The 24645-nt window shown below is 51.7% G+C and overlaps 1 protein-coding gene across 2 annotated transcripts; it reads left to right on the forward strand.

Annotated features, from left to right (window-relative positions):
- The first annotated feature begins 12386 nt into the window (after positions 1-12386).
- Positions 12387-23797, forward strand: LOC106493425 (ATP-dependent RNA helicase DDX19B). Of its 2 annotated transcripts, XM_067310830.1 has the most exons (12): positions 12387-12506; positions 12755-12803; positions 13286-13339; positions 14250-14385; positions 17080-17172; positions 17880-17982; positions 18388-18502; positions 18951-19128; positions 19568-19805; positions 20127-20289; positions 21159-21350; positions 21926-23797. In XM_067310830.1, exons 1-12 carry the CDS (start codon positions 12450-12452, stop codon positions 21985-21987), a joined length of 1440 nt encoding a protein of 479 aa, XP_067166931.1. In that variant the 5' UTR covers positions 12387-12449; the 3' UTR covers positions 21988-23797. The 2 variants fall into 2 exon arrangements, with proteins under 2 accessions (XP_067166931.1, XP_067166932.1); XM_067310831.1 differs by lacking the exons at positions 12387-12506; positions 12755-12803; positions 13286-13339; positions 14250-14385 and adding an exon at positions 14555-14721.
- Positions 23798-24645: the final 848 nt, after the last annotated feature.

A 24645-nucleotide genomic window follows, 5' to 3' on the forward strand; every position in this document is an offset into this window, starting at 1 on the left:
GGCTCAGTGACTCAGGATCTGCTTTTGGCTGCAAAGTCGGAGCCAACCTCAAAGCCGGGAAGGCAGCGCGGGCGGACGGGGTGGTTTTCGGCATAGGGCCAGGGCAGCGGCTAGCCCAGGAAGAAAACCCCTTCCCGCAGTGAACCGCAGCTCCGCGAGGAGCTTTTCTCGCAGAGGTTTTTAATCCCCAGATGGCCGCAAATCTTGGGTTAGCCTCCTGCCTTCTTAAAGAAGGCTCTGAGCTTCTTCGAGGCATGGACCGGACACATGACTCGAAGATGTACGGTGCAGGGCCCACCGGTGGCAGCCAAGACCACGCGTTGCCTTTGTGTTTAGCCCATTAGCACACCTCTCGCAGAGGCAGGACCCGGGGACGGGTTGTCCCCTACAGCCGAGAAGCAGCCAGAGCTCCACAGGGCAGAAAAGGGATGGAGCAGCTTCCCTGAGGAGCCCTGAAGCCTGAGGGACTGGAGAGGAACAAGGTTTCCTCTCGTTTTTCTTGCGTTCAAGGTTTTCTTAGGTTTCCCTTAGGGAGGAACCAGAGCAGCCCATCCTCAAACCCAGGAGCAGACCCGGATGGGCTTCGGAAACCCGGTTCCCGCGTCAAGCCCTCCTAGCAGGGAGCGTCGGCTGGGAGCGAAGCTCCTCAGCCCCATCCTCCCGCCTTGGAGGGCTGAAAAATCACCCGAGCTCCTGGCACCGCTTTCCAAACCCTTGGGATATCCGTGGCCAGCCCCGCGCCGGAGTCTCCGCGGGTGGCAGGCAGCCACGGAGAAGCTCCCGCTCACGGCGCCGAGGACGGCGTAAAGCAAAGCGCCGGCCCAGCGCTCGCCCTTTCGCTGGCTCCCGGCGGTGCCTAAGCCAAGCTGCCGTCTCAAACCCACGAGACTAAATTTGTACCGTCACTTCCCAGGAGGAAACGCTCCGGGGAGCGTTTCCAAACCTCCGCGCCGCGATTCCCTTCTCGCAGCTAATTACGAGGAGAAAAAACAGATTTCTGAGCGTTTCCGCTCAAGCGTTTCCCGGCGCGGGTCACGGACGCGGACTCGCTGGTTCACCCGGCAGAAGGATTTATCGCTTCTGGTGGTAAATATTGATTCTGCTCCCGTCACACCCGATACCCACGCGGCAGCTCGGCGAGCAGGGACGCTTGCGCGCAGCCGAGTCGGCTCGCCGCGATGCTGCGCGTTTCGCTGGCGATGAACCTCGGGGAGCTTTCCCATAGGAATGGGAGCTAGATTGGCAATGAGAGGGGCTAGGAAACGCTCCCGCCGGCTTGCCATGGGTCCTGGAGGAAGAGCTGCCGGAGATGGGGACGCCGCAGCCTGGCTCTGCAACGCCCCGGCCCCCCTGCGCAGGAAGGTGCAACGTTCATTAAGCTCTTGGGGTTCAACGGGTCCCGAAAAGGCAAGTGGAAACTTTCCAAAGCCGCATCCTCTACGGACTCATCCGAGAGAGAGCGGCAGGTTTTGACTGCCCCCCAGCACCACCACCGAGGCCAAAACGGGCACCGCACACCGGGCGGGAGCTTGTCACGCGGCAAAGCCACCAAGCAACGCGGCACAGGCAGCAAAGAGGAGCTCTCCCACCGCCCGGAATTGCTCCGGGGGAACCTCAGACCTGGCAAAATATCAGGATAAGGGGTCTTTTGGGGGGGGCTCTCAGCACACACCTCTCAACGCTCTCCACGGACCTGCAGGCATTTGTGTCCGAGACGGGGAGGCGCTTTGCTCGGTGACTTATCCAGGTGCACAGAGCCGCTCAGCAGCACAAGGTCTCCTAGCGCGTGGTCAGCACAAGGTCTCCCGGAGCATCCCCTGGAGTTCTCTGAAGGTTTCCAACCTGTGCCGGGATCTGCCCCAAACCCTGCCTGGAACCGGGGAGAAGACACGCAAGCCAGCTAGAGCGGCAAAGCAAACACCTTTGCTTTTGATCCGCTGATAGGAAGGAGAGGAACGGGAGCAGAACGGGGGAGAGTCAGCCTCACCGCAGGTACCCAACGAGCAACGCGGTTCAGATGACTAAAGTCACAGCATATAATTACCCCCCGTCCCCTCATAATGAGCACTCATCAGCACGCAGCAGCCCCCGCTGCTCGCTAATATTCATCCCTCGTTCACAGGCAGGCCCTTCCCCTCCTGCGCGGTACCTTGACGTGGTCGATGGTAACGCCGCTCACGCTTCTGCCGCGGTCCACCAGGAAGATAAGGTCTCCTTGGGCTTTGCGGAGGTCGGGCTGGATCGTCCTCAAGTCAGGGCAGAAGTTGAGCACGATGACGGGGTGGTGGGGGAGATCCTTGTTCCTGCTTCCAGAGGATTTCGGTCTGCAAGACAAGGAGGGAGCTCGAGAGGGAAAGCAAAAGCGGTCGCTTTTGCTGCCCCTTTCAGCCACGGGTTTTAACGTGGAGGGGAACCAGAGCAGGGCTGGGTGACTGAAGATGGAAGTACATGGACGCCCATGGGCAGGTATCAGCTTGTTCTGGCCTCAGTGATGAAAACACCTGAGCTCTGCTTGGGCGGCAGCTTCTCCTGTCCATCTCCCCTGCAGACCCGCTCCACCGGCGAACCGGATTCCCGTCTCCGGCCAGCCGGAGCCAGGCTTTGTCCAGAGGACAAAGGCTGCCAGCAAGCCTCAACGGGAGAACGCGGCGCACGGAGCGGCTGCAAGGACAGATGAGAGGCTGGAGAACAAAAGCAAGAGATCCAGCCCCACGAAGCACCTTGCAGAATTGATTCGCCAAACATTTCATCAGTTCCCCCCCTGAAAACAGGATTCATTAGCGCAGTTTAGCATTACACCGAGGCACCGAACCGCTGAAGGTTTCGTCCCCGGTCACTCGGTAATGAAGTGCAAGATGCAGCGCTCAGCATGTTGCCTTCACCGGTTTGAGTCATTCCTGTTGAATCAGGTTTGCTCTTTTTTCTGCCCCTTTCTTTGATTATTTTTGGGGACATATTTTCAATAGGAACCCGCACGATACGTGTTTCTTTTCCGCACGTATCTCAGCTCTAATGGCTTTGTGCATTTTGTCTAATTTTATTTCAGGTATCCATCTTCATTAAAAAAAAAAAAAAAGCAATAAAATCGAACTAGGGAAAAAAAACCCTCCCGCGATGGTTTTATAATCTCCTTTTATGTGTGTATAAAGCAGTGCTTGGTACCTAGTGTCAGCTGAAGCGAATCAGCAGCGCGTTGCCGCTTTCGAGGGAGCGGAGGGACGACTCCACCTCATCGGAGCCGGGGGCCTTTGGCTTGCTGGGTCTGCAGCACTGAGACAGGCTCCGCACCGAGCGGCTCGGTCCTTGCAGGCTTTGTTTGCCTCTCGAAAGGCTGCCGGTCCCGGCTGATTTCAGGAGAAACGAGCCAGATCCCAAAGAGCTGGGCTTGTTTTTTCCAGCCAGTGAGTCATATTCCTCGATGTTGCTATGAGCTAAACACCAAGCTTTATTTTACATAACGCCGCTCGCTCTCGAGAGTGAGTCCCTGCGCATCGACGCGTGCACACAGGCTCCGCTTCCAGCTACGCTGCCTGAGCGTTTCTGCTCCGACCCCTGCGAAAAGGCTTCTCGGATTTGCAGGAATAAGCTGGCACCTCAGCCAGGCTGGCAGCGACAAGGGCTATCGACTCTCACGCTTTGGAGGGTGAATTAGCCAGTCCCTGGGAATGAGAAGGGCTTTTTCCGTCTCCGTCTCCATCCAGCCACACGGCATTGCTTTGTTTAACAGTGGATCCCTATCAAATTTCCCACTAGCTGCATCTTTGCTCTCTTTCTGCCCGAGAACCGAACCGCGGCCCCGGGGCCGCAACGGCAGCGCTCCCCGGGCTGCCCGTGGGGACCCGAGACCTAAAGCACCCTGGATGGTCGGGCCGAGCCCAGACCACAGACTCCCCTTTGGCTTCCGAGGGGATTTCACGGGTCGGTCTTGAAGAAACACGGGCCTCGGAGCTGCTGCTGCTGCTGCGAGTCAGCCAGCAAGGAAAGCACCTCATCTGCTCTGCCTCCCCTCCCCAATTTCCCCCTCAGCCCTTATCCAAAAACCAAGGAGATCTCCTCAACCGGCAGTCGACTGCAGCGTGCACTTGTCCCCCCAACCCTGCCGGCTGACGAGCAGCCGAGGCGTCTGCATAGCAAACCGAGGGATGGAAATGAATTAGCATTTACTGCCGAAATTTCTGGGCTAACGCAGTTAAGGTGAAAGGCATCATCTACCCCAGGCATCGAGGGGCTAAGGCCCATTTTCAAGGTGGGGAGAGCCCTGGGTATCCTCCTGCCTGCTGCGGCACTCTCCCCGCTCGGTGTCTTTCTCCGTACAACCCCTTTCCAGGCCTCCTGGTGCACAGAGGTGGCTTTCCTGCTCGGAAACGGCTCCGGAACGAGCCCCGCCAGACAATTTGACATGCTGAAGACACAGCAATAATTAGCGAGCCATGTGAGCCACAGCGTGGGAGTTTCGTTTCGTTCCACCTGCCGCACGCCGAACGCAATTAGAGGAGATGCCTGCCGCGCAAGCGAGCGCGGTCCTAATCCCTGCATCGAGCCGCAAGAGAAAAGCCAAGGGCGAAAGAAAATGGGAAACCGGTTGATTTGCCTCCAGTGAGATGAGAGGTCACAAGAGTCCAGGGAGGCACCTCTGCAGCAGGTTCGGGAAGCCGCCGAGCAGAGCCCCAGGCTCCTCTGCAAGCCCCGGCCGCTGCTCAGGTTACCCCCTTGGGCATCCGGCCTCAGGCACACAGAGACCAAGTTTTAGGGGGACCGAGCACCCCCAGGCGCAAATGAGGACAGCTATAAAACGGGGAACAAACGCAAGAAGGCCGGGGCGGCGCTCGCCCAAGCGCGATGTGCGCGTTGGCTCAAGGCTCCCGCCTTTGAATTTCTGCCAGCTCTGACCAGTCACCTCCTCTTCACCGATCTCAGACACACTGATACGGTAACTTAGAAGAGGCTCATTCATTGCTTCAGAACTGCTGAAAGACAAAGCCCAAATCCCACAGCAGCTATTTTTCTATTTGCTGATCAAGAGAACAAAGAGAAGTTTCTATTACCTTGCCTTCAGTTTAGCTCATCATTCCAAGCAAAATCACTCACATCTTCCTGACAGCTATCCAGAAACGGTAAACATTTACTGAGCAACCAGAGGAATATTTTATTCCAAGTCATTGCAATAATTATGATACCCTTAATGCCATAATAATGTACCTATCTAATTACGCTATGCCAGACTAGTACTAATTATACACACAATAACTGTCTCCGAGCTCCTTCCACACTCAGTTTTTCAGGAGCATTGCAGAACTTTCCCTTCCTCCTCCGCGCAAGCCCCTCTCTGAGGGCGGATGCTGCAGAGATTATTGGGCCAGCATCATGTGCGGTACTGCAAGCGAACCAGCAATCATTTGCTTGCGCAGCTCCAGCCTCAAGGAAAGCCTCAGCTCACGCCTGGCAGCTTTTCAATTCTCACCTTTTTCTCAGCACTGGGGTCCTTCTCAGTGCCTTTAATGAAATCATTCTTCCCCTTCAGGTGTTGGTCGTACTCCGCAGGTGTCATATCGCCATCTTCCATTAAAATATGAGGCATGTAGGGCTCTGGAAATGCAGAGGATCGAGTGAAGGACAGCCTTGGTTGAGCTTTAGATTTGCAGGAGATGCAGGCACCCGCAATTGCAAAGGCACAGCAGTAACGCTGGGCTTGGGGCCAGCATGGGCAAACTGGAGGGGTCTGGTTTATCCCACAGAAGGCCCAACCACCACATTTGCCTGACATCTCCAAACCAGAGCTAATTCCACCTATCTCGAGCGCTATGGGACAGGGTCCCAGGAAGGGGCAAGAGCAGCAGAGAGCAAGCAGAGCCCACCTACCGCTTGGATGGATCAGGATCTCCACTGGTCTGTCGAAAGCGGGCTTACTGGCCAGCGTGATCATGACGCTCTTGGCAGAGCGAGCGGAGGGGTCGGCATCTGCTCGGAGCTCGTGCGTGGGGCTCTCGACACCTGCCTGGGGAAACCAAGGTGCGGTTAGAGGCTGAGGGCGGGATCAGAGAGAGGAGACAGCGAGGGAAGATGGCAAAGGACAGACGCCTGAGGACAGGAACCAAGTGGGCTGCGCAACGCTTCTGGAGCACCAACAGCCCGATCGCAGGTTGCCCGCATTAACCCCTGCCTGGATGGTGCACGAGAGCATCAGCTGCAGACATGCAATGGCCAGAGAGGTGCAACCAGTGTGGGAAGGGGTGGGATGCCACCAGCGCTGTGCTGGTGAATCCTCCCCAGCACAGTTAAAGTGCCAAAACGGGCTCCACATCTGGGGAGCAGGGAAGCAGCAAAAGCGTGGAGATGGCCCGGAGGTGGTGGTAACATGGCCTGGCCCCAGTAGTCCTATCCGCCAGCAAGCACGGTCCCTGGATCTCCAGGTGGAAGCTGAACACGTACTCGGAGGGGTTGGTGGCCTCGCTCTCCAGCAGCTGAGCCAGGCAGAAGCTGCTCCCGTGCTCCTGGCTCCCCGATCCGCAGTAGTGCCTGTCACTGCCAGCGAGATGAAGCCCCAGTCAACACTGTGCCCGTGTTATATCCCCCCAGGACTTGGAAATCTGCTGGAGGTAAGCCCTCCTGCCTCCCACAGCAGCGGCCCGTTTGACAGGGACAAGGAAGGGAAAATCAGAGTTGGGAAGGGGCATGACACAAAGGAGTTGGGAAGGGGAAAGGGAGTTCCTTCAGAGCCAATTGCACTTCTAGATACAAAGGCAAGGTAATTCCCAAAGATTTAGATCCCGATCTGGAATTGCAAGGCTTTGGAAGCATGGTGATACATGGGCCATCCCCCCAAATCCATCCCGCCCGAAGCCCATCCCGTGGCTTTGTACGTTCGGAGCTGGTGCCCAGAAAGGCTGCTGACATTCTCCAAGCCGCTCTGGGGGACCCTGGGGACCCTCACAGCCCCACTGGGCAGCGTCTGCGGCTCAGAGGAGGTGCTGATGGAGATGGACACACTTTGCAAGGGAGGAATCGTGCCCAGGTTAGCCACAAAAACAATCCTCTCCAAGTCCTCATCCAGCATGATCCTTCCTGCATGGAGGGATGGTCACACCGGGAAGATGTGCTGCGTCACAGCCATAGAAAATGCTCCTCCCCAGCTCTCCTATGACCACCCCAGCCCTGGATCAAGCAATGGAGCTTTCCAAAACGGGTGACACCACGTTTGTCAGATACTGCCAGAAGGACAAGAGCTCCAGAGCTCCCAAGACTCAGCTTTTCAATACAAGCACTCTCAATGCCTTGGCATACGACAGGCCACCTCCGTATTCCTCTTCCCCCGCTTTTCTTCCCCACGCTCACTAAAACGCCCCGAAGCCTCTTACCACTCCCGCCGTGAGCTCTTCCACCAGGGAGCCTGCAGCAGTCGAAGTAACAGTCGTCCATCTCGGCCTTGTCCTTGATCAGCACCGTTACGGCATGCCGGGCAACAGCCGCTTCAAAGCCAACGACCGTGGTGCTCTCGTCCAAGGGATAGACGAAGAGACCTGCCAGCCAGAAGGTTTTTAGCAACGCCGAGCGCTCCACCTGGCCCACCAAGCTAGGACTGCAGGAGGTCCGCTCCCCCTTCACACGTCCCTGCACGCTCCTGGGATTTTTCAGGAACTCGCCCTTCTAAAGTCCTATCTCCTTATGACCCCTGAGGATACAATTAAGGAAGAACCACACTTGGCTGTTCTTCCTGCAAGCATCTAAAGATTTAAGACGTGCACACAAGCTCAGCACCTCCTGCAATAGCTGAGCTGCGATATGCCTGGCTGTAAAGCTCCTGCGTAGCTCCCGAAGCAGTTCCTGCACTGGGAACCTCACTCTGTGCTGCAACTTGCCTCCGAAAGGCTGGGTCTCCGGATTGCCGTAGGTGAGTGAGGCCGTCAGCCCAAGGGCGTAGCCGCTGATGCAGGATGTCACCGTGGACATGGTGAGTGGCAGCGGGTTGTCCAGTTAATCAGCCCCAGCATCTTCCCCGAGATCTGTCAGTCCCGGTGGCATCAGGGCCCGCGGCGAGCTGCAAACGGGCAGAAGGACGCGAGGAAACGAGGAGCCCTGAGAGCTCAAAGCGTGCCAGCATTCCCACCACCTCGTTTTGGCTCCTGGAGGATGGAGAGCAGGGAGATGACTCCTCACTGCCCAGGCCCCTGGAAGAGGTTCCTGCCAACAGCTTTTCCCTGCTCGTTCCCTGCGCCGGCCCCAGCCTCACCAGCAGCTCCCGGGGCACTTCTGCTCCAGGGGACAAAGTGCAGGATAGAGCTGCCCAGCAAGGGCAACGAAAACATCAATGGCAGATGCCAAGACATTGATCCAGCCACGCGTGTCCACCCGTTTCATCACCTCCATCCACTCTAACTCTCTCCCCAGGGCGTCCAAGCTGCACCTCCAAAGGGTCTCCTCCTCCAGGAGCTGGAGGAGGCCTCCACCGGGCTCAGCATGGCGCTGCCGGCCCCCAGCAACCCCAGAGGCATGAGCTGATGGGAAGACCCGAGGCAAGTATTTGCCCCAAATCCTCTCCTCTGCTACGGAGCCGGTTCGGATGGGTGGCTGAGCGCGGAGGCTGCACTTTCAGTGGTGCCACCTGCTCCTGCACCCGTCTGTTGCCCAGGTTTGGGCAGAATAAGTTAACTTCTTTTTTGGCCTTCCTGCTTCTCGTCTTCCTCCCAAGTGACACGTTTCTCCAGGACAAGAACACAACCATACAAGTTTTCCTTTACCCTCCAGGCCGAAAGACCCCAGAGGGAGAGACAGGCAGCCTTCCTGCCCTCTCCTGTCCTTGCCCACCTCCGGCACCGCGCTGCCCACAGGGCCGCGGCGCGTGGTGGCGTGACTCTCCTCCTGCTCCGGTGTCCTACACCTCCAGATCGCTTCTGCAAAGGATGACTCACACCTCCGGGCTCCTCGCTCAGCAGAGACATTCAGATGCAAAGCGGCTGCGGCTGCCGATCACATTTCAACGCTTCTCCTGAGCAGGTTTTCCTCTGTTCCAGCTCATCTCCCCCATAGACCAGGGCTTCAAATGAGACCTTTTGGGGCGCTTTTGGGCCTCAGCCGGCTCCCCGGGGGGATCTGGAGAAGTTGCTAGGCAGCAGCTCTCCCCGGCCGGCTCCGTAATGCTTCATGCAACGATTGACGAGGCCCAGGAGGAGCCAGCAGCAGCGCAACCCATCGGCTTCTCATTTCCTAGCAGTTCTGCGTTATCAAAACCACCTCTACATGCAAATGTCACGGAGGATGCGAAGGGCAGACATCGAGGCCGCGAGTTCGCTGCGGGTTTGGGCAGGAAAACCACACTAACGGGGGGGGGGAAAGGGCGGGCAAGCAGGGCTGGTCGAGCCAGGGGCGGGCAGCCAGGGCAAGCCACCGGAGCAAGGGCGGAAACGAGGACTAGAGCAGGGTCTCTTCTCGCCCCGGCGCTGCTCCCAGCAGCCGCATTCGGGCTCTGCCTGCCGGTGTTGTGGGACCAGATGCTCCCACAGCACACAGGGCTGTGAGCACCAGTCCCAAAACGCGGTCAAGACTTGGGGCTGGATGTCAAATGTCTAAAGACGGGGAGCAGAGCCTAGAGAGCGTTTCCGAGCTGCCTGGGTGCCCACCTGCACACAGGCGCCTTCAAAAACCCGGCTCTTGTCCAGGCCCAGGAAAGAGAGTCAGACCAATGCTCCTCTCTGGTGTATTTTCACGCATTGAATAGAAGAACAGAGAGAACCCAGATGACAACAACAGGGTCCCCGACACCTCCAGCAGGCCAGCAAAACCCCAAAAGGGCGCAGGAACCATCTCCCCGGTCACCGCCGGCCGCAAAGCAATTACTCCGTTAGGTGTAACGCTCTGAAGTTTCAGCGTGTTTTCCTTGCAGCCGGAGCAAAAAGCGGACCTTTCCTCTTCCGTGGGATGCGCAACCATGGCAGCAAGGGCAGAAGGTCCTCGGCAACCTCATGTGGTGGGACTGGGTCATACCCACAAGGCCTGGAGGAAGAGACCGCTTCCCTGCAACCGGGCAAAATATTCCTACAGCTCCATTTGTATCAATCAACACTGACATCCAGTGGCTTGTCCGGATGATTACAGTCAACTTTCCCTGCGGAGATGGGGACATGGAGATCCACCAGCTCTGAGGGCACCTCCTCAGCCGGTGGCAGAGCGCCTGTTGCACCAGGCAGGCTCTCAAGAGCTTTGCAGAGGCACGTTTTTGGGGGGACCGTCAATCCCAGCCGGAGCAGGTCGCTCAGGTTGGCCATCAAGGGGAGCCAAGGACCAGCACCACCACCACCACCATCCGGCCTCCACCGACTTCCCTGCACACAGGCAGATGGGGACCGTCACTTTTAACACCTGCATAATTTTGGGGACGGGGGATGCTCAGGGGCTCACGGTGCAGCTGGGGAAGGCAAAGCAGGGAAGGCAGCTGCTCGCCCGGCGTGGGCTTGCGCCCGCAGCAATATCACGACAGGGATCTCTTTGCAGGGTGGCTTCATGCTGAGCTCGTGCACAGCCTCGGAGAGGAACAGCCCCCCCGTGCGCGCACACATGCACCCCCCAGCCTGCTAAAAAGTTGCAGGAGCAACCGGAGAGCAGCCGCTGCTTGTCTTACCTTTCCTGGAAGAAGAGGCAACAAGAGGAGGAGGAGGAGGAGGAGGAAGGGTGGAGGGGTTGGAGCAACTTCAACTTCTCCTGCAACCGCTAGCGGTTGGGCTTGGGGGGGAGCAGGAAGGCAGAAGAAATCCGGGAGGCAGCCAGCACCGCTGTAGACGGCTTTCATCTCTGAAAAACAGGGAGAGAAGGGTGACGGGGGGAGTGAGCGAGCGTGCTGTGGCGGGGGGGGCTCCGCACCGCGCACCCAAAACCTCGCGGAGGGTCCGGCCGTGCTTAGCTCAACGTGGGGCTTTTTGGGGGTGAGCAGGCTGCGTCGGCCCTACGGAAGCAAACCCTGGAAAAAGCCCACCTCCCGCGTTCCCAAAGCTCGTCAAAACGTTTGCTTGCTACGGCTTTTGGCCCGAACGAAGCAAATAACACACGCCAGGAAAAATCCAGGGATTCCTACCACCGAGTCTGGTAGCTGCGGCGTATTTATTGATAAAATAGAGCAGGATCTGACACGGAGGCCGAGGCAGACGCAAGACCTTGGGAGAGCACAAGCAGCCCAAGGAGCACGCGGCACCGGATCTGCCGCGCGCGTGTTATCCATCACCGCCAGGGTGAAGGGAAAGAGCCTTTTGAAGGGATGCAAAAGGGCTGAGATGAAGAGAGCGGTTCCTGCAAAACGTCCAGGAAAGCCCAAGGAGGCTGGGATCACCCTGCAGGGACTCGACCTAACGCTGGCACACGCCAAACACGGCCACGGTGCAACACTTGCCCTCCCCGGATCTCTCCCTCCGGCAGGGCCGGAGGCAGTGGAGGGCAGGCGGCAGCTTATTTAACGTTAATCTGTTTAAAAACACAGGTATTTTGTGATGCTGCCGCAGCGTCCCTAGCAAAATTCAGGCATCTTCTCATTCTCCGTCCGCTCGCAGTGGATGCGTCACCATGCCGCCAGGTCATGGCAGGTGGGAAATGCGGGAAGCACAGAGGGAGCTCGGGGAGTTGCAGCCGGCGGGAAACCCCGCGGCCCGGGAAGGTGCCAAAGCGGGAAACCCTGTGGCCCGGGAAGGCCCGGAGAGGCGGCAGCGGCGACTGCGTTTGGCCTCTGCGGCCTCAGGCGCCCAGTGGGAGCCGGTGCCCCAGCCCCACAGCCAGGCAGGGCCATGCCCAGCCCCACAGCCAGGTCCGGCCCCAGCCCCAGAGCCAGGCCCCAGCCCCACAACCAGGTCTGGCCCCAGCCCCACACCCCAGAGCCAGGCCCCAGCCCCACAACCAGGTCTGGACCCAGAGCCAGGTTTGGCCCCAGCCCCACAGCCAGGTCTGGACCCAGCCCCACAGCCAGGCCCCAGCCCCACAGCCAGGTCCATCCCCTGCCCCACAGGCAGGCCTCAACCCCAGGTCTGGCCCCAGCCCCACAGCCAGGCCAGGACCCAGAGCCAGGTCTGGCCCCAGCCCCACAGCCAAGCCCCACACCCCACAGCCAGGCTAGGCCCCAGCCCCACAGCCAAGCCCCAACCCCAGGTCCGGCCCCAGCCCCACAGCCAGGTCCGGCCCCAGCCCCACAGCCAGGCCCCAACCCCAGATCTGGCTCCAGCCCCACAGCCGGGTCCGACCCAGCCCCAGAGCCCCGCCCCGCCGGTGCCCCCCCCGCGCCGCTCCGCCCACCCCCCCCCGCGCCGGGGGCGGAACTCTCGGCGCGCGGAACGGCGGCGCCGCGGCGGTCGTTGCCGGGCGGGAGCCGCCGGGGGGAGGCGCGCGCGGCGCAGGCGCCCTCCGCGCACCCGGCGCCATTGCGGCTGGTGGCGGCGAGCCCGGCAGCAGCGCTGCGCCCGCCGCCGCCCGCCCCCGCCATGGCCACCGACTCGTGGGCCCTGGCCGTGGACGAGCAGGAGGCGGCCGCCGAGTCGGTGAGCGCCGGGAGGGGGGGGGAACGGGAGGGCGGGGGGAGGCGGCGGCCCTAAACCCGCCGCCGCGCCGGGCCTGGGCGCGCTCCGGTAACGGCTGCCGGCGGCTGTTGGCGCCGCCTCGCGAGGGGGGAGCGTGTCCCCTCCCCCCCTCCCCAAAATCGCCCTTTTCCATGTGATTTTTCCCTTCCCTTTGGAGGCTGCCGCCTCCCCCGGCTGCGCTCACGGGTTTTGTTCTTCCTCGCTTGCAGTTGAGCAATTTGCACCTGAAGGAGGAGAAAACCAAACCGGATTCCAATGGTGAGTTACAGCCCGCGGATCAGTCTTGGGGGGGAAAAAGGAAAAAAAAAAGTCGTGTTTTTCCCACGTGTTTGGTTTGGCCTGTTGGCACCAAGTTAAACCCCCCATTAGTCAACAAATTCCCGAGAAAAGGAACATAAAACGAGGGATAAGCAGTAGCTCGGGCTAAATATCCGGCTCCCATGCTTGTTCTGTGACACTAACATTTTTTAACCACTTTCTGGTACGTTCAAATAGCTGTTAAAGCAAAACGTTTTGGTACGACTGGCTTGAAGCAAACTTCAGCATCCATTTGCTTCTAGGGAGTGAGCTGTAACCTGGGTGCCTTCTGCGTGCTGAGGGAGCGAGGCCGTTCCAGTCGCGGTGGCGACCTGCTCCATAGCTTTTCCACAGGGTTTAAAAGCAAAATTCCTGTCGGTGTGGGTTCCTCCTGTCGCGTTGGGGCCCCGTCTCACGTCTGCCCTGCCGCTCTTTGAATTTAGGTGCCGTTGTCAAGACGGATGACAACGTGGAGAAGACGGAGGATGAGGAAAAAGGTAAGTGCCTTTTAGGGAAAGTATTTTGGAGCGGAATATTGAAAATAAATTAATGTCACTTCTGCTTAAAGCAAGTCTGCCTTATGTCTCAGGATGGATGTTCTTGTATCCTGCCCAAAGGACTTAATTCTAAGGCATGTCCTTCCTCCATAATACTTTTAAAGCCATTGGGTCCTGTAATAACTTGGGAGACTGCTGGATTAGGATGGAGAAAAATAAGGGGATAGCAGTGTTCTCCAAGGCAGGACTGGATACAGCAGCGGTTTGGATAACCTGGAGCTGGAATTGCTGTAGCAACCAACGTGTTGCGTTTATGAAATGACTGTTAAGAGGTGGGTAATGTCTCTAAATCCTTCAGAAGGTGACTTAAGAGAAACTTGCTTTGGGATACAGAGTTTTTGGCAAAACCCCACAGTGCAACAATTCAGCCTTACGTTTTGACCTAACTTAGCCTCAGCCCTGAGTATATCAGAATCTTTCAAAGTACCCTTTGTCCTCAAGTTTTCTTTGAAACGAACAAAACGTAAAAGGTATCTGTCCACGTGTCAGATGATAGCGAGGCTTAAAGTGCCTTTTAACCCTGTCCCACCTTCCACGTAGATGCTGTGCTACGATATCTTAAGTAAGCAGAGCGCTGTGCATGTTAAGATGGCCCTATCCCCTTGAAACAGTGCCTGCTTTGGTTTGCCTTCCTAAATATAAAATGTGAACCTCTAGGGTATCTTGGTAGGTGTTTCACTCAGCTACTTTTGGCTCTTATATGACCCTTCTTTATAATAAGAGAATTTCAGTATTTTCTGGTTTGGATGCATCTTGTCCTTCTTAACTGGCTCAGTAATGCAGCATTTCAGTGGGAGCGACGCTTTAGACGGGCCACGTTTTTTTTTTTTATCTCCTTTTTTTTCTACAGAGGACAGAGCTGCCCAGTCCTTGTTAAACAAACTAATTCGCAGTAACTTGGTTGACACGACAAATCAAGTGGAAGTGCTGCAGAGGGATCCCACATCACCTCTCTACTCTGTGAAGTCTTTTGAGGAACTGCGACTGTAAGTGCCTGTTTGTTGAAAGACGCTAGAAGAGTAATACTGTGATGAACCAGCTGTAGCCGGAGACGTCTCTGGATTGAGCTGTTGGAGCCTGGGCACAGAAATATTAAGTAGCCTCCTTTATAGTTGTATTTTGCAGCTTGTTATTTGGCCTGCACGTTTGTAGGAAGCCTGGTTCTGAACGCGTTGAGAGTTGTGGTGACTGACTTTCCCGTGGCCTGTGATGAGACTGCAAGAGCAGGTGTCGGTTTGGAGCTGGTCAGGCGGTTGGAGTCTCCCCTCGTGTCCTATTAGATTTCCTGCCAGTGTAGGAGGTATCGCTGGTTTCTGTTTCAGGTAGCTGCAAATTTGTTATTAATAAATTAGCATATCATGTGTTGTATTATTTAAGCGCAAGCAGCAAGAAGAATTCTTTTTTCTTGGTGTCCTGTGAAGGTTTGCATCTGAAATGAGCTCATTCTGAGAAGCGGCTTCCCGTGCAAGTGTTGTAAGTCCAGATCTGTGTATATCTGGCAGTTTTTTCCCTCTAATCAGCCCTAGCAACACTTTTCTGAATTTCGATCTACGTGGTTTTTTTTGCTCTTCAGTTGAGCAGTGCAGCTTGCATGTAATAAGCTAGATGAGCTGCAAAGGGCTGAACAAAGGAGGGGACGGATGGACTATCTTTCCGTGGCCGTTATAGTCGAACGTATGTGAATTGCAAAGTGAAATCTTTTTCTGTGCAAGAGGCATCGTTATCTCCCTGCCGGTTCTTCAGCAGCCGCAGGGAAGCTCAGAGCGGGTGTTCCGGCAGTGCTGCTATTCTTGTGGTATACGGGCAGCGTTTTGGAAAACATGAGATTTGTTTTACGTGTCAGAAGAAATGAATGCAACAATCTTCTGTTACTGGTCTCTAAGATTATTTGTGAAGGTGTAGTTAATAACACAAAGGAAGCTCGCTTATCTTTTCTCTGCTGGTGATACGAGATTTATTGAACTGCAGGGGCTACTAGTGTTAATATTTTTTGACCCTTCCCATTGAATACCTTTACCAGTTAGCAGTAGCATTTCAAGAGAAAATAGCTGTATTTAATGCATGATAAGTTGTTGGGTTTTTTTTTTTATGTGCTAAAGGGGCTGTCCTCTTGAGATTGTTTTTGGTTATGTTGACAATACTGTTTTTGTTGCTCCTGGATGTGCGTTCCCCAAAAAAATCAGGCCTGACCAGGCTTCCCACCTTGAAGCGTTAGGGCGTTGTTTGAGTTCGTCAATGTTTGTAGTAGAATGTCTACAAAAAAGCTTAGGTCACGTAGTGCCCGTTAGCATCATCTTTCAAAAGCCAAACAGTCCAAGCGAGTTAATGATGGGGGCAATCAGACTAATTGAGTCTTTTTTTTTGTTATTTTGTTATGACTTGGTGTATCCTTGGCAACTGTTTCAGAGAGTTGGGCTTTGTACGTCCTTGCTTCTGAACTGCACAAGGTTACCTTTTCAAAGAGCTTTTGTTTGAATCGCCGTCTGAAAGTAATATGTGCTTTTTAAAAAGCATGTTGTGCTGAATAGCAAGTTCTTAACAGCAGGAAAGTGGGGGCAGGAAAACTAACTTGCTTTGAATAGAAAGTGCTTACTCCTGAACAGCACTAACAGCACTCCAGTGAGCTCTTGGCGGTCATCAGCTGGGAGTTTACTAACACCATAACCTGAATTTTAGGTTGTTCTTGAGTCTCTTTTTGCGTACACAAGACTAGAAAGCTAACTCGCAGAAATAGTAATTGAGAAGTATTTAAGGGTTAGCAGTGTCACTGCACGCTTCCATTTGACCACCGGGTTACAACCACGCACAGATCACTAGGTCAAGTCATGCTGAACTAAGCTTATCTGTCATTTACTGGTTTTGTGCATAAAGCCAGTATTACTATGATAAGATGACAATATATATTACAGACTCCATCAAGAGTGAAGTCTTTGTAATGACTTTATGACATTAAACTTCATTCTGTTTCACCTGTACAGAGGCCGCTTGTCCCATATTTGAGTCTTCAAGGAGTGATAGCTTTGGCGCTGAGATTAGGCATTGCTAAGGAAAAGGGATTGACCGAAAGGATAGGATTAACGGTCTCTGCTGTGGAATGGCCAAGAGCGTCTGCAAAGCTGCTTTAGAATATGTGAGAAACCCAACACTAGCACTTGCAGCTGTAACACAAAGTTCTCTAGGTAGTCGCTAAAGGCAGGCATATAGGTTGACTTGATAAACCAGGTTTTTTACACAGCTTTCATTCCAAACATTACTCTGCTTTTCATCTCTTGTTGCTTCCAGGTACTGATTGTAGTCAGTCATTAATGTGATTACAGCAAATACACCGAAAACGGCAACTCCAGGTCCAGGCCAGGAGCCCGAGAGCTGTGCTGGGCCTTTCCTCACCTAGAAAGGCGACTGACCCTAACGTGCTCCCTTTATCAGTAGATGTTGTCCCTTGAGCTCTCTGCGTTTGTGCTTACTTAACTTGAAACCTAACAATGTGTGTGGTTACCTTGAATGATTTGTCTCATTGAAGAGTCGTTGGGTAAAATAGAGACTCACTGTACGGGGAATTAACGCTGAGTTGCCAATGACCTTTATTAAGCTCTCATCAAAACACAGCCCGTTGGTATGGTACGGCTGCTTGGCGTGAAGACGTTTGAAGGCATAGCTAAAAAATACTGCTTTCTTTTCAGGAAGCCGCAGCTTCTGCAAGGAGTCTATGCCATGGGCTTCAACAGACCATCTAAGATCCAAGAGAATGCCCTGCCCATGATGCTTGCTGAACCGTACGTACCCATACTTTCTACTCCCTTTGTGTTTAGGAAGGATTTGGAAGATTTATTATGCGATTACTAGACTTCCGCTGTGGATGGGAGGATGGCGAAGGGGGAGCTGCCAGAGCCGTGGGTGAAAGGGTTCCTGTGCTATGGTACTTCTGTGGCCACAAGCTACGTGACAGCAGCCCTAGATTTGCCCTTTTCCTAGGGCAGGCATTAAACACTCAGTGGCGCTGAAGATCTATGTTAGGCCAAGGTAACTCTGTTTTTTCCTAGTCAATGTAGGGGAGAAATAATAAGGCTGTTATGGAACATCGCTCCGAAAATCCTGGATAGGTGGGAGTAGTTGAGATGCTGTGGATTGTCTGCCGTGACTGGTTGGTTTTCCTTTCTGCCCCTCTGAGCTGAAATATGTGAAGTATTAAAACACTAGGGGGAGATGTGCAAAATGGAAAAGTACTGCCAGATCCTAGCAGTTTTCCTTAGAAATCTAGTGGTCAAGGTCACTTGTGCTGAAAGAGAGAGTTGGTAGAGGGTGGGAACTAACTTCTGCCCTGTGAATACAGAGGACTGATAAATCTCAAATGTATGAAAACGCTTGTGCCTGCCACTCGCTACATCTTCTTTCTCGCTCATCCCCATGAGCGTGCTTTTTGTGCGGTTTGTTGCGCTGAGCTCGTGCCAGCGTTTAAAGCGTCTGCTCTGTGTCGCTGCAGCCCACAGAACCTGATCGCACAATCTCAGTCTGGTACTGGTAAGACAGCTGCCTTCGTCTTAGCCATGCTCAGTCGCGTGGAACCTGGGAACAAGTATCCACAGGTAAACGTTTCTGGAATATAACTCTTTTGTGAGGTTTAGTGGCAGTGCAGTGCCACCTAGTGAAGATGCTGTGGGTTTTCTCTCTTTTTGGTTTGTTGGGTTGTTTTTCAATGAGAGCTTAGATTGCTATTAGACCCCTTATCCCTACTGTCTATATATGTCCTCTAGCAGACTCGAGTCTAAGTATCAGAATTGGACACAGAAAGCCAGTAGCTAGATGATTGTATGCATATGAACTAATTTCCAAAGTTTAAGAATCCGGAACTGGATGGGCTTTCAGAAGCTGTTCAGCTGCTCACATGTTCATCTTCAGTAAAACTTCAGCGAGGATTTTTAAAAGCAAGTGTGATGATGTTGCCCAGGAAGTTGATCATCTCAAACTCGTTAATCCCTCTGTCCCTTTAGTGTTTGTGCCTTTCCCCAACGTATGAGCTGGCACTTCAAACGGGAAAAGTGATTGAACAGATGGGAAAGTTTTATCCAGAGCTGAAACTTGCGTATGCTGTCCGAGGCAATAAATGTGAGTATGGTGAAATACCACCGAGAGACTGTAAAAGAGGAAGATTATTCTGCTGGGCTTGGTGTCAGACGCTAGCACAACCAACTCGCGTTCTCACCAGTACAGGATCTGTACAGAATATGAACTTGGTGTAATGGGAGTTAACTCAGAGTGGGGCAGAGGTGCCACTGGGACAACGAGTCTGTCAATGCTTTGGATTTTACCAGAATTTCTTCCCTAACACAAACACAGCTAAATACCAGGAGCTTTATTGTGACTGATTTCATAGCTATTAGGGATAGTTTGTGCAGACCGTAGATGTGGTCTAACAGCTGCAGTTAGAAGAATTGTGCTGTTAAATTTGTCAAACTGAAAAGAAGCAGTGGATCTTGTATGCTTCACATGATCATGTTCTCATCTGTAAATTAAACTTTAAATTAAACTAAATTAAACCTTTCTGTCTTGGCAGTGGAGAGGGGGCAGAAGATCTCTGAGCAGATTGTAATTGGCACACCTGGCACTGTGCTGGACTGGTGTTCCAAACTGAAATTCATAGATCCCAAGAAGATCAAAGTGTTTGTCTTGGATGAGGCTGACGTGATGATAGCGACCCAGGGCCATCAAGATCAAAGCATCCGCATTCAGAGGTAAGGACTTGCTGTGCAAGTTGCCTGAGGATGGGAAATGATGATTAATTCCTTTCAATTGCAGGTAGGTGTTTTGTAATGTAGAGGCAGCAGGGCTAGGTTCTTGACTGGTGTCTTCACCAGTAAACAACAATATTAGAATCATTTATTTAGCTCTAATTCAGATGGTTAGCGGAGACAATGTCAAGGGATGACAGGCAGTTTAATTTTCTTAAGGAATGAAAACCATGTCCCCAGATCAGGCTTTATTCATTTGTAGATGCTATTGGTCCACGTGGGAATGATCAGGTATTAGTAAGATGAGTTTTAGTCTTTCCAAGCACTGAAATGAGTGGTTCCGAGGGTTTTGTCTCGCTTTGCCTCTAGCGTTAATCCCATCGAGATATCATGGAGCAACGGAGTTGCATGCGACTCCTCTCCATTTTGCTCTTTCTTGCAGAATGCTCCCCAGAGACTGCCAGATGCTTCTGTTTTCGGCCACTTTTGAGGATTCTGTGTGGAAGTTTGCTCAAAAAGTTGTTCCTGATCCAAACATTATCAAACTGAAGCGAGAGGAGGAAACACTGGACACTATTAAGCAGTACTACGTTCTGTGCAATAACAGAGACGAAAAGTTCCAGGCTCTCTGTAATATCTATGGCGCTATCACCATTGCCCAGGCCATGATCTTCTGTCATGTGAGTCCTTCTGTGAAATGCTAGTCCCAACAACCCTGTTAGTGTCTGTCAGTGTTAAGACACCTGGCCAGGCATCATCATCATCTTTTTCTTTTTTTTTTTTCTTTTTTGGCTACCATAACTCTTAGAAAAAAACAATGCTGACAGTGCCAGAACAGCCATGTAAAGCTGGCACAGACTGTAGAAAGGGATAAAACCTGTATTTGGAGTCTGCTGCAGCAGTCTGCTTCTATGCAGGGTCTCAGCCTGCCCAAGAGAGGTTTGTTCTTGCTTCCAGCTTTAAAACTTCTTTCCAAAGACGGGCCTAACTTTGTGTTTCAGACTCGGAAGACGGCTGGCTGGCTGGCGGCAGAGCTCTCAAAGGAAGGCCACCAGGTGGCATTGCTCAGCGGCGAAATGATGGTGGAGCAAAGAGCCGCAGTCATAGAGCGTTTCCGAGAGGGCAAAGAGAAAGTGCTGGTGACCACGAACGTCTGTGCCAGAGGTAGGGAACAGCGGAGCTGGGCCAGGGAGGGGCAGAAGCAGCACTTCTTGAGATGAGATACTGCTGGCCCACATGCAGAAAGGAGTTGTAAGCCGGAGTGCTCCAGTCTGGACAAATTAGGGTCCTTAAACTCATTTCATGACTTCTGGACTGGAGCTGCTGGCTTTCTGTGTGTGTGCGTATCAAGATGCCTGTGGGCACACGCAGGATTACTTGTAGGCTTCCTGCAGCTTAAGGTGAAAAATTCCATCCTGTGACATTTTTATACCCCTGTCACTAAGGATCCGGTAGCTGCTCCTTAGCCTTGCTTGTACTGATGACACTAGATGTTTGAAATGTTTCAAAATAAGGAAATCTGAAAAACACTGAACTCCAGGAGCAATTTGTGATGCAATTTAAGAGCTGGAACAGTTAAGACAACTTAGTTCTTCAAAAGCCAAAAGGTCTTTATAGCTACTGAAAGGAGGAGGGAGTTTCCAGTAGGAGTGCCTGAGGATTCATAAGCATTGGGTAAAACTGACTGTTTTCCCATTATCCATTTTAATGGGATTCTCTGGTGTAATAGTTTGATGGGTTTTATTTCCAGGTGCTTCATAAGTATATTGTGGAAAAGATCCATTTCCAGTTGTACCTATAGGTTCTGCTGGCTAGTCGTAGCCACTCTTGGTGTTGCTTCAGAGGCTGAGACTGGCTTTTAACTCTTCCCTAATCTCGGAGGCAACCGTGCTGCAGCTCTCTGAAAGCTGTGGAAAATTCTGCCATTCGGTAACTTAGGTGTTGTGACCAAAGTGCACACAGGTCAGGACGGAGGCCGTTTCCGCTCTAAAACGGATAAAATGCGATTGTAATCTGATGCTTTTTTTTATCAGGGATTGATGTAGAGCAGGTCTCCGTTGTTATCAATTTTGACCTTCCTGTGGATAAAGATGGCAACCCAGATAACGAGACGTACCTGCACCGGATTGGACGTACAGGTCGTTTTGGCAAGCGAGGACTGGCTATTAACATGGTGGACAGCAAGCACAGCATGAATATTCTAAACAGAATCCAGGAACACTTCAGTACGTACCCTCATACTTCTTTCTTTCTCTAAACTTGATCCTATTCCAGTAGAATTTTGACTAGCTGTGTACTGAGCAGCTCTGGTATTTGTCAAGGCTCAAGCCGGAGAGGACGTCAGCTGCATTTCGTGTTGCAGTTGGCTCCAAAAGAATAATTTGCGAAATGAAGCTGTGCAACAAATAGTACTTGTTCCTTTTCAAGTGGGTAATGAGCCATTACCAGATAAAATTCTTCGCATGAGCGCAAAGCAGTGTTTATACTGCAGTAAAATAGGTGCCTGACAAGTACCTACATGTCACTTAGGACCGCGAGCTGCTAAAGATATAGGCAGGAGATAAGTTGAGTTGTCTGCGATAGTCCTTAAAATGGACATTCCAGAGATGATAATGTTCAAGTATCCTGATGGACCTTTTATTAAAGAAGAAAAAACATTTATGTTGCAGTTTTAAACCTTGAAAGAATATTTCATGGATAAACCTGACTTCCGTGAGACCAGCTAAAGAAAGCAGCTTTCTCTTCTGTGCTCTGGTATACCATATCTGACCGGCTTCTGATTTTTTTTTATTTTTAACAGACAAAAAGATAAACAAATTGGATACTGACGACTTGGATGAAATTGAGAAGATAACTAACTGAAGCACAGCTGCTGAAACTGGTGTGTACCCTGCTGTGGAAGCTCTCCCACTACAATTGGATCAGCGTTCAGATTGGCACGCCTCTCAGCTAGTCCCGAAAAGGACTCTTGAGATACGAGTACACAAAAATTACCTCATTTTAAAAAATTGCAGTTGGACTTAAAATTGTGCAACTTTGGGGAGGAAGAGGCAATGTTTACAGAAGCTTTTAACATTTCTTAGTTTAGCCTTAAAATGGGGAAAATATTTTGAATTCTAAGAAATACGCTTGCCAAAAAAATTGGCAAAATGTAACTAAAATAAATAAACAAAAACATGCTTTATTGCCTTTAATTGGGATGAAGTTCAGCATAAATGTGATTGGTTAAAATTCAACAGCCAAATATATAATGGACATGAATTAAGAAAAAAGAAAAAAACAAAAACCAAGGCAGCTGATTTTTGGCTAAAAACTCAACTTGTACGAAATAGGATGTCATTCTCTTTGGCGCTCCCTGAGCTCTTAAGACTCATTTCTGGCTTCCTGATGGATTTGCCCTGCTTTTCCTTAAGTAGATTGTCCAAAGGATGTCTGCAGTAGCTCATACTCTCAAACACAGGTGCCGTGTTGCTTTTGCTGGGCAGTATTTTGTTTTAATTTGTCCTTAATTTGTTAGAATGGCCACTATACGTAAAGCAGTGCAGTGGTGAAAGTGCTCGATTAAGTACTCTAGAAGTTCATCTGAAGCATTTAACCTTGCCAAACTGTAGGCGGGTGGGGTGGGGGGCGAGGGACAGTGTAAAGGGAATTGTACTAATTAATTTTCTGAATAAATTCACCTCTGTAAAATGCTAGTGTCTTTTGAAGTGGGGGTTAGTCACCTTTAGGCAGATGGTGCCAGTTCTAAGATGCTGCTGTGAAGCTCCACGTGAAGTAACGCATGGAACTGCTGGACTTCACTGATCAGTAGTAGAAACAAGAATATTTATCTGGCTTATAAAAAAAAAAATCATGATAGCTTGTATTGACCAAAAAATACTTGTAGAACACCAAATTTACCTGTTACAGTATGTTTCAGTACCAGAGTCTTGAGTTAAATTGCTCAGCTGAATCACAGATGGGAAGAACTCCACTTTCATTGTGCTAGTAGTGCAAAACAGACAGGTCCTCAGGCCCTTGCCCCAAGGTGATGTTATTTACAACTGCTCTTTTGGGGCTTTTAGTTTAGTTGGGACCATTTTAGTGTGCACAACTGAAAGTTTGTGGGTTGTTCCCCCGGCCCGGTTTCCAGGACAACGTAGGCTCCTGAACTAGAACTTAGTGGTGCACAGTTCTTTTGGGGAAAGTGGGACATGCGTGAGCAGCCATCGGCCTGCTACTCAGTGCAGGAATCACTTCAAAACAAATGTATAAATTGTAAATTTAACTAGGAATTTTCTTTGCAATTTTGGCCATCATATTCTGTTCAAAGACAGGAACATGGATCCTTTTACCAAGTAAAAAAAGGCTCATTTAAAATGTACCTAAAATTTTAGGAAATTGTGCACCCTTTTATCAATTTGTATAAAGGCTTTAGTGAAAAACTGTTAAAATTAAACTTTTTGTATTCTGGGGTGTATCTATTTTTATTCTGTTGGAAACCTATTTAAAGTGGCAGGTGAGTGAGTGCTTGCGTGTAGAGTGGAAGACTTGTTTCAATCACCTACTTTAATAGTACAGCTGAATGACCTTGTGACAGCAGTGCATTGGGTTGAATTGTCATGAAAGCTGCTGCTGGTCCTGTGTGCTGTTTCTAATGTACTTTGAATTGGAATAAAGAACACGTACTGAACGATGCCTCAACTGATTTTTTTGCGTGGACACCGTTTTGTTCCTTAAAAGCCATAGGTAAGCCTCCTGCTGAGGCAGGAGTGCTGCCACGTTGCCTATTTCTGAATTTCTCAAAGCATCCTGTGCAGGCTGAGTTGCGCCTGATTTAATGCTGAATTTCCTAAATTCTTCATGTAAAAACATGACAGCTTCCTACCAAGAACTGATAATGTGAAATGATACTGCATAATGAATGAGGCCAGATGATAAATACTGTTCTTCCCTCCTAGTGCGTTACTGCTAAGACTTCCCCTGCGTGTACGGAACAAGACGTTTCAAGGAAAGAGGTGCTGAGCACAGCAAGTTCAGAGCCTTTGATGCCTGCTGCCAGCTCTGCTTTGGGGAAAAAAACACTTGACAGTAGCGTTTTGCTGCAAGCAGAGGGAAGCAGAAGATCAAATGGATGGCAGCATGGTTAGGATCAGTTCAAATTCAGATCAGTTGTTGAAACAACTGTGGGAGGGAGGGTTTTTCACTGCTGTAGAAGAAAGTACTTGAGTTAAAACGCACTTCTTGGAGATGCTATAGCTTGTATCAGTTTGTTAGAAGACCAAGCTGTCTCATCAGGCCCTCTATTAGATGGAGATATTCAGGAAGGAGAATTGCTTTCCGTTGTGATTCAGGTTGCTCTTTTCTTGCATTCTGGTTGATGTATCAGCCTCTGTCTGTCTGTTTTTAAAGCCGTGTAGCGGTCGCTCTTTCTCTGGTCCTTGGCAGCAGGCAGCGATTGAGCTAAAGCACCACTACTTCATGTGTGTGTGTATTTACAGCCAAATTAATTGCATTTGCTGTTTAAGAGGAGATGTGATA

The sequence above is a fragment of the Apteryx mantelli genome, chromosome 26 (genome assembly GCF_036417845.1).
Source record: "Apteryx mantelli isolate bAptMan1 chromosome 26, bAptMan1.hap1, whole genome shotgun sequence".
Lineage (NCBI taxonomy): Eukaryota > Metazoa > Chordata > Aves > Apterygiformes > Apterygidae > Apteryx > Apteryx mantelli.

Bases quoted from the DNA above. Each gene is read 5' to 3' on its own strand.
- LOC106493425 (XM_067310830.1), top strand. From the start codon at position 12,450: ATGGCCACCGACTCGTGGGCCCTGGCCGTGGACGAGCAGGAGGCGGCC. The intron at 12,804-13,285 runs GTGAGTTACAGC...CTTTGAATTTAG, and splicing joins AACCAAACCGGATTCCAATG to GTGCCGTTGTCAAGACGGAT. The intron at 20,290-21,158 runs GTAGGGAACAGC...TTTTTTTATCAG, and splicing joins CACGAACGTCTGTGCCAGAG to GGATTGATGTAGAGCAGGTC.